This window comes from Olea europaea, chromosome 8, assembly GCF_002742605.1.
Source record: "Olea europaea var. sylvestris chromosome 8, O_europaea_v1, whole genome shotgun sequence".
In the NCBI taxonomy this organism is placed as follows: Eukaryota; Viridiplantae; Streptophyta; class Magnoliopsida; order Lamiales; family Oleaceae; genus Olea; species Olea europaea.
In genome coordinates, this window is record NC_036244.1 from 5,790,936 (window position 1) to 5,800,665 (window position 9,730).

A 9,730-nucleotide genomic window follows, 5' to 3' on the forward strand; every position below is an offset into this window, starting at 1 on the left:
CCACCACATAATTTGACAAATATATACGTCTTACAGTCGTATGAATGATATCATAAATAATTACTACAAGTCATTATCCGACAATTATTTTTCAACCTTCAAATGCTTGAAAAGCTCTACAAAATGCCATTGGCATTATTTATTTATTAATTGAACAATGCTATAGTACAGAAATTTGTTTAGAGAAATTATAGAGATGAACGCTTGACAAATTATCATTGGAAGATGAAAAATACAAAACAAAAGTGGCCATATAGGTGCTATCAACGCAGCATTTGTACAAATTTTTTTTTCGGTATTTGCAGAAAAATTCTTATTATTTTTGTTTTTAATTTGATAAAATTCATTTTTTTAAAATGTGTTTTAAATTGTTTCAATTGAAACTCATTTGCATGAAAAATTTAAGACTTGCTGCAATTATTCTTTATATTTTTATTTTTTTTATTTAAAAACATGATATATTCATCATTTTATGATGTTCCCAACATTTGCTTGACCTGAGCTGAATTGTGTTAAATTGCACTAAAGGCATGGTGGTGGTTATGCTAGAGGGAATGAATAAAAGTCATGAGACACTATAATCAAGATTCTGGAGATATATCGGTCAAAATGTCATTATCCTGATGCTGAAAAAAAGGTGTACTATCTATAAAAAAATTAATGAAACATGAGAAATCAAATCTTAGCCTAGGAAAATGAACAAATTAATGTACATTGTAGAATTAGCCACAGATGTAAACCCTCAAATTCAATCTATTCCGAGTTCAATAACAAAAAAAATCTATTCAAGAGAATTATACAGCACATTATTAGCAAGTTTTTAATTCTTGAACCAAGTCAATATCTTCTGTTAATGATAAAAATTAGATAAACAAATCCTCTCACTTAGTCAGGATTTCACCTCCTAATTTCACTAGTTTTAATGCCAAACGACAGCTAACAATGAAATGACTATTTGGGATTGAGATATTTGAATTGCATCTATCACTCTTCAAATTATAAAATATCTATATATTTTCCTTCAAGTTTTGTAGAAATATGCATATTTTGGGGGGAATGATAGATAGATGGCGACACCTTGGGATTGAGATATTTGAATTGCATCTATCACTCATCAAATTAGGAAGCATCTATATATTTACTTTTAAGATTTTGAGTAATATGTATATTTTGGGAGAATGACAGATGCCGACACCTTATTGATTACTTAGTAATAGATTCTAACCCAATTATATCTCACTGAATCATGTGTAAACTATTATATATATGTAGTACAATTGTACTAAAAAATATTTAGGAAATGAAAAGGAATATATTTTAAAAAATTAAAACTACTAAGAAACAGTGGCAATTATGGCAGGGGTGTCAATTTCACTCATCGACTTGGGCCGTCCATAGCTCAGCCCGAAAAATACCAAAGCCAGTCCAACCCAAGGCTCGATTTTACCGAGCTGAGGCTTGGGGGCTCGTTAGCCCATTTTTGTCCCGTGACAAGTCGACCTTAAAAAAATAAAATGAAGCTACAAGTAGCATAAGTAGCTGCCTGTACTTTATTATAAAAAAATAAAATAAAAAGCATACGAGTCGACTTGGCTCGATAAGAATCTAGTTGAAACTAAATTTTTTAGCCCAGCAAAAGGTCGACTTGATTTGAGCCAAAAAAATTTCGAACTATTTTTACTTGAGTAGAGCCCGACCCTTAAATTTCGACTCTCGAGCCGATTCAAGTCAACTCATTGATTTATAGTATGGTACCTGAAAGCAAGTGGTAGTTATGCCGGAGGGAGTGTACTATAGGACACTATTAATCAAGATTTATCAGTTGAAGTGTCGTTATCTTCATGCTAAAATAAGAGTGTATATACTAATAACATGAGAAGTCAAATCTTGGCTTATGAAAACGGACAAATTAATGTACACCATAGAATTAACTACGGATGTAAACACTACCCTAGTTCAATAGAAAAAATATATATCGAAGAGAGATTGTACAGCACATAAATGATTGTAGATTAATGTTCAAATCTATCATTTTTGCATCCATGTAGTTCAAAAGGCAGATGGATGGACTTTGTTCATTGACCATTAGTTAACAAAAAAATCAATTTGACGACATCTTGATCAAATTTAAAAGGGCAAAATTGTCATTTTGTACTTCCTCAATAAAATAATTTTAAAAAGGAAAAAGTAAAAGACAATTTTAACTGTTCATCTCCTCCACCAAACCCTCATGCCCAAACCACCCCACTCACCCCAACCAAATGAAAACCAACTCACCGCCGCTGCCTACGCCCACCGACATCTGTATTTGTAAATCTGATTCGTGTATATTCAATTTAAAATTTTATATCTATTATCGTCAAAAGTGCTAATGGATTTTATGAATTTGGAAGTGCAACCATCACATTGCAAATCAGCCTTCAAAACAGCAGTAATATTATCATTTCTTCCATTGTCTTTCTTCTTGTTATTATCATTTTCGTACTTCTGCTATGCTTAATTGTTCTCTTGTTCTTCTGCAAAACCCACAAACAAAAAGTCATAAAAAACCAAAGACTCAAAAAATTAAAAGGGAAAAATTAGAACAAACACCAAGAGAAGCCCGTGATAAATTTGTTGTCTGTGGACCTTCGCATGATGAGTAATCATGTACTCAAATGAGAGGATTTCCCTTTTAGATTTTTGCTCATTTGTTATAGATTACAAATGCAGATGTCGGAGGACAGATTTCTGGCCATAGCAGCGGCGGCGGGGGGTGAGTTTTGATTTGGTTGTGGGGTGTGGGTAGGGTGAAGGAGATGAATAGTTAAAATTCATTTTTTGCTTTTTATTTAATTATTTAATTATTGTGTCCTCTAGAATTTGGTCAATATGTGGTCAGACTAGAATTTTCTCTTTCTTTCCTCCTTTTTTTTTTAACTAATGGTCCATGGATGGAATCTGTCCATTTATCATCCCGATACAGTAGAGGTGAATGATTTGGAACTCTGAGTGCAAAAATAAAATGTTTGAATGTAGTCTACAATAATTTGAAAGATTTGAAATCTCATTTGCAATTCTCTCTTTTGAATTCTTGAACCAAGTCAATATCTTCCTTTAGTTGGGGTGATTTTTGATAAACATAGAAAAAAGGTTGCAATAAAGCAATTAGAGCCACCAAATTATAAAGTTCTAATGAAATTGTAAAAGAAGAAAATAAATTGAACACAAGGAGGATACTTATCACTATTATTGAAATAAAATGTTGTAATCTGATAGTTTTAAATTGCATTTACTAATATGTATTCCATTCATTAGCTTGTTGTCCCAACTCCTTCGCTCGTGTGATTCTCTAATCTACGCTAAAAGTTTGTGGCTAAACAAGTAAGAAAATAATTTAGATTTCAAGATATAATAATCACCTAAAACAACTTCTAGCTCAAAAGAAAATTTTACAAATAAATTTTGAGCTCTAATAGTCCATGCCAACTGCTTCGGGCACAGGTTGCAGTTTCAGAGTTGAAGACGATGCCATGTGAGACTTGAGAGTGACATAAGAGTATAATAACTTCTTCTCCTTCGACAAGCCTCTCACAATTCCTAGGACTTTCCTCACTTCATTTGTCGGTTCTATGACAGATTCATCTTCATGACCTATTTATTTATACATACAAAATGAGAAATCGAACATGGTTCCTCTAGTTGAGCAAGAAAAAAAATCAATGAATCAAGTACTCAAAGCTAATAGTAAATGTAATGAAACTTGTCAATGTCAAACATGGCCTTCTCCAACAAGAAAATGTAATCTCTGTCGTTACAGCAGGGACAATTGGCGGTTGCTATTTGCCTAGATTAAACACACACAAGAAATTAGAATTTCATGGGATTAAACATAATTACAAAGGAGAAACATAGAAAGGATGAGGATTTATATAGAGGAACTATTTGTAAACCCAATTTTACCACCTGATACACAGAATGTAGAGGTGTCAAGATTTCATAAACTGCTTTAACTTCATTTTTTGTCCACAATCAATGAAATCTTACCACCTCTGCATTTTGCCACTGTTTCAAAGGGATTAAAATCATATTTTAAGTAAATTTTAATAGAAATTGATGAAATGTTGTTTGAAAAATTGGGGAACCCATAAAATATGTAATTGAAATAAATTATTGACTTTGACTTAAATTAAAAGTTAATCAATACCAAACGAAAGTCTGTAAACCAGATGGTAAATCTGGGTGTACATGTAGTTCCTCAACTTTCCATGTGCTTCAGAGGGGCAGGACCTAGATAGTACTTGTTCGAAACTTTGTCTTGAGTTGATGTGAGCCAGCAATGCTGAAACCCCATCCTTTTGAGCAATTTTGGACAAATGACCAATTGATATTTCATTGAAATTTTGAGTCAGATGAACACAAATATGAAGAAAGCACTAAAACTAGTTACACTATTATTCTAGTTAAGAAGGGCTTCTGCTCAGAGTCTCCTTCCTTCATTGAAGAGGAGAACTTCAATCAATACATAATCTAAAACCAAGAAAAACCTCATTATTAGCAAGTGACAAACAAGATATCGAAAACATAAAAGACCTTGTTCCAAATACTACAAGAAAACGGTCATAACAAAAATTAGTTTTGGAACAATTTATAATCAAGAATGGATTTGAATTTTATTTTCCCTCGGAATACCTCCATTGCCACCTTTTCCTTTTCAGCTTCTCCTTGCATGCAGTAAGCAGCACCCCACTGGAAAAGACATACAAAGCAAAAAAAAATGTGATTCAAGTAAACTCCAAATTTGCATAACTAGGAAAAAAGGATTTTGAATCCTATTAAAATGGTAAAAATTAATAACATTCATCACTACTTACGCAGACAGCTCCATCATATTGCTCCAAGGTGCAAATTCTTGCAGGGTGCTGAGGAATACCTCTATGATCCATGCAAGCTACAAGAAATAAAAGAAAATATGAGCCCTCTTCAAGAAGACCTAAATCTTATCCGTTATTAGTTAAAGAACCCTCTAGTCAAAACGTTTTGCCCTTGATTAAGTCCCATTTTTTGTTGGGAACACTTCAACAGCAAGGGGTTCGAGAAGAAATAGCCATAGAAATAATATGAAGATGATGAAAATAACGTGAAGAACCAAAACGAATTTGAAGGTTCAAACACGACATTATATCGCTGTCCTCAAACGATATTTACCCCCTCGGATACAATTTTTTGGTGCATAAAGGGTTGCCCGGCAAATGGTTTGTAGGAGTAATCAATCCTTGTCACAGAAAAACACAAAAGCACAAACGTTTTTTTATCCGAACTCGAAGAACACGAGGAAAACTTGAATATGGAGGGAAGGAAGTTTTTAATCCTTTATGTGGAATAATGTATATGTTTTTCACATGTTTGTAATATAATTTCAATGTCCATCAATCACTTAGTTATAATCATGGAACATTCCTACACGAAGTGGTGCCAAAGACAAGTGAAAAGCCGCTAAATTTTGAATTAAACCCACCACCAATGGCTACTATACCGCATAAAGCAATTCTATGCGACCATATAGGCATTTCGGAAGCAGGGCCTTAGGTCCTGCAACCATCAATGTGACCGCACTTTGTGGTCGCATAGATAAAATTGTGGCCCTCAATTATCATTTTTATTCCACAGGCTTCTTCATTGATTTTGAACAATATTTCTAACAATCCCTCACTTGTTCAAAATTTAATGAAGTCTCATATTCAAAGTATACAATACTCATGCAGAAAAATTAGATATCTTTTGATTTTAAATTTGACCATACTGTAATTCAAACAAAGTAAAGTTAGAATCAAATGTAGCATGAAGTTTTGAACTAATTGTTCCATATGACAATACCGATAAGAACAGACACGAGTATTATGGGTTCTCAAGTTCTTCAAACTCACGTAGCACTAATATGGCCTTGCACTTATCATTTTCAACAAACTTTTAAGAGAGAATCTTCAACTCTATATTGAGGCGGCACCACCTCGAACTTTATCTAGGTGAAGTTCTCCCAGTTTCTTTGCTACTTTTAAAGATATTTGTGTTTTAACACTGAACTTCATTAAGAGTTTTAAGCTCAACCCTCACTTCAGTAACAACTAGTATTATTTAATTAGAATAGGGTTATCAAGGATTTGAATAATGGTGCAACTATCTGCATATTAAATGATTTGTTGTTACCCTTTGAACACGTAGATTACCTTTTGAGTAATGACAGGTAAGGTTTCCGTCATTGGTGGACTTTTTTAGTTTAGGAGTTTCAATCCCATCTTATTCGAAGTAGACACCACAAAATCTCTATTTAGTGGTTTAGTCAAAGGATCCACTAAATTCTCAAATGACTTTACATAATTTAGAAAAATTATTCCATCCTTAATTAACTTCCTTATATAGATATGTCTAAGATTGATATATCTTGTTCCTAATTCACCGACAATCAAACCAATTGGATGCAAATGGGTATTTCGAGTGAAACGACATCCTGATGGATCCATTGATCGTTATAAAGCCCGATTGATGGCTAAAGGATTTCATCAAAGACCTGGCCTTGATTACAAGGAGACTTTTTCACCAGTCGTCAAACTTGCGACAATCTGGATTGTTCTCACCATTACCCTCTCTCGTGGTTGGGCACTTCGCTAATTGGATGTTAATAATGCCTTTCTCCATGGTACACTTGATGAAGATGTCTATATGGTTCAACCCACTGGCTTCATAGACTCTGACAAGCCAAATTATGTCTGTAAACTTCGCCAATCTCTCTATGGGCCAAAAAAGCCCCAAGGGCTTGGTACACCACCCTCAGTGGCTATCTCCAAAAATTGGGGTTCCATTAGTCAAAATCAGATTCTTCCTTATTCATTTATACTCGTGATGATATTGTGGTTCATTTTCTTGTTTATGTTGATGATCTTATATTGACAGGCAATTCGACAGACTTCAATGAGTTCATCATTCAATCCTTGGGTTCCAAATTTTCGATTAAAGATTTGGGCCAGTTACATTACTTCCTGGGCGTTGAGGTATTGCCTGTCAGTAATGGGTTGTTCTTAAGCCAACAAAAATATGTGCGAGATCTCTTTCACAGAACAAATTTAGAAGGAGCAAATCCAGTTTGTACCCCGATGGCTACCACTGCTCATCTCCACCTTGATGATGGCTACCAGCCAGCGATGGTACTGAGTTCCATCGAGTAATTGGGAGTCTTCAATATCTCTCCCTCACACGGCCATATATTACCTTTGTTGTCAATCGTTTAGCCCAATTCATGCATCGACCAATAGAGCAACATTGGAATGCTGTCAACCGACTCCTACTTTATCTCAAACAAACGGTGCACCATGGTCTCCTACTCTCCAAGGATGATGGAAATGCACTTACTGCTTATTCTGATGCCGATTGGGCTGGTAATGCTGATGATTGTACCTCCACATCTGCTTTTGTCATTTTCTACGGGAATAATCCTATCTCGTGGTGTACACGAAAGCAATGTGCAGTTGCACGTTCCTCAACTGAGGCAGAATATCGTGCTCTTGCAACAGCTACTTCTGAAATCGCTTGGCTCATATCTCTCTTTCAAGAACTGGGCATTCATTTTACAAAGCCTCCTAAACTTCTCTGTGATAATGCTGGTGCAACTCATTTAAGTGTCAACCCCGTGCATCACTCTCGGATGAAACACCTTGCTATTGATTTACACTTTGTACAAGATTATGTCAACAAAGGCCTTCTTGAGGTTTCTCATGTCTCAACCAATGATCAACTAGCTAACTTGCTGACAAAGTCTCTTCCTCGCTCTCGATTTCAGCTACTAAGATCCAAGATTGGAATCTCTGACGGGGATTCCATCTTGCGGGAGTGTAATAGTGCACCAGTCACTCTAATCAAAGATCATAATTCCAGCAGTCAAGAGAAATATTCTCCAAGCAAATTTCATGAGTTAAGCACACGGTTTACATGATTCAAGCACATCTATCGCATAAATCATGCATCCTCTTTGTATAGCTCATTTTACTTTATATATCATCATTCCTAAACTGTATAAATACCTTAGCCAGTTTGTATTTTAAGGGTGTGAGACAATAATATATTCAAAAAACTTTTAGAAGATAATTTGACTAGTCATCCGCTCAAAAATATTAATTTTGAGGGGTTCTTTTTGGGAAAACTATAAAAACAGAAACTAGTGATATGTCTGAAAGACGGATAATATCCTATTGATGAAAATTGGCTCATAGTTAGGGTTTTCTCCCCCATCTTCTTTCTGTGCTCATCAATATCAAACATGTTATCTAGTGAACGCTTGGTCCTCAATTATGCAAATCAATCACTTAATTCTCAATATCCACATATGCAACACTAAAAAATATGTGAACTTGTTAGTTTTCTAGTTGAACTTTTCAAGGAAACATTTTTTTCCAAATAATGATGAGGTTTTGAAAGAAAAGTTGAGTTAGTACTTTACCAAACATTTCTAGTTGAATTTTGGTGGAAAATTGCTTGCAAAATTATACTTCGAGAATTTGTACACGCATGTGTATATTCATCTTTAAAAGCGAATCCAAAGAAAAAATTTATGCAAGGGTTAGAGCACGTCTGTCACGTGGCATAGTTTCACTTTCTTTAAGAATAGATTGTCACATAAATTAAGTCTTGTTTGGTGAATATTAAAATTAATCCCCTGCCCCTATTAATTTTGATTCCATTATATTTCATTTTTCTCTATCCTATTTTCAACCACACAATCTTTCATAAAATATTATTATACGTAAATCGAAAACTTTTTCTTTTTTTCAACCACTCATTTTTTTAAGAAAAAAACAACATTCCACCCATTTTCATTTCTACAAAAGGGGGGGGGGGGGGCTAAATTTTTTATAAATTTTAATAAAGTTGATAAAATATGTGGTTTGAAAGTTGTGAGATCCAAAATTTTTATATGGTTAAAATTAATTTTTGACTTTAAATTGAAATTAAAATCTAAGTAGTCATGTGATCATTTGTTACTTTTTTTGTCATAAAAGAAATAAAACTTAATTTTGTAATTATCTGATTTTTTCTGAACAAAAAATTTCTTCTTTATATTAACATATATATTAATAGTTATGATCTCAAGTGAATCTTACTATCTGATGTTTGTCTGTTCCGTACAAGATTATGTCAAGTAAAATACAGAAATCCATATTTACCTTTTAGCCCCATTACATTATTTAGTGTTATAATTTTTGGAATAGTGTTTTTATGAAAAATGTGTGATTGAAAAATAAAGATTTTTTTTTGTTTACGTCTAATATTATCTTATGAAAGATTGAATGATTGAAAATAAGAGAGAAAAATTATAATGTGAAATAATGGGAGTCAAATGGGGACTAAATTTCTTTGACGCGTATATAACATCGAGTGTAAATGTGGAAGGTATAATTTTTTTGCATGGCCGTGCTTCAAAAGATGTAGAATCCATTTATTGACACTTGCAGAAAAAATCTCGTAAAAAGTAATTTTTGAAAAATTTCAAATACATTGGCTAAAAATTACTTAAAAGCAAAGTAACTTTGAAGACAGTTAGGGGGTGTATTCAATTGAGATTTTTAAAGACTTTTGGAGACTTTTTTAAGTGGGTTACTTTTGTGGACTTTGTGAAATTTTAAGATATTTTTATGGATTTGGTAGGAATTAGTAAAAGTTTTTCCTGGATTTATGGAGACTTTTACTAAAGACTTTTAAA

At 33.6% G+C, this 9,730-nt stretch overlaps 1 protein-coding gene across 1 annotated transcript; it reads right to left on the reverse strand.

Moving 5' to 3' along the window:
- Positions 1-3,451: 3,451 nt before the first annotated feature.
- LOC111398212 lies at positions 3,452-5,549 on the reverse strand. Its single transcript, XM_023025145.1, has 6 exons — positions 5,444-5,549; positions 4,854-4,930; positions 4,672-4,728; positions 4,027-4,044; positions 3,891-3,945; positions 3,452-3,633 (listed from the first exon to the last, which is right to left on the reverse strand). Exons 1-6 carry the CDS (start codon positions 5,547-5,549, stop codon positions 3,452-3,454), a joined length of 495 nt encoding a protein of 164 aa, XP_022880913.1.
- Between the last annotated feature and the right edge of the window lie 4,181 nt (positions 5,550-9,730).

Bases quoted from the DNA above. Each gene is read 5' to 3' on its own strand.
- LOC111398212 (XM_023025145.1), bottom strand. From the start codon at position 5,549: ATGCCTATATGGTCGCATAGAATTGCTTTATGCGGTATAGTAGCCATT. The intron at 4,931-5,443 runs GTAGGAATGTTC...TATTTCTTGTAG, and splicing joins TGTCTTTGGCACCACTTCGT to CTTGCATGGATCATAGAGGT. The intron at 4,729-4,853 runs GTAAGTAGTGAT...TGTCTTTTCCAG, and splicing joins AATATGATGGAGCTGTCTGC to TGGGGTGCTGCTTACTGCAT.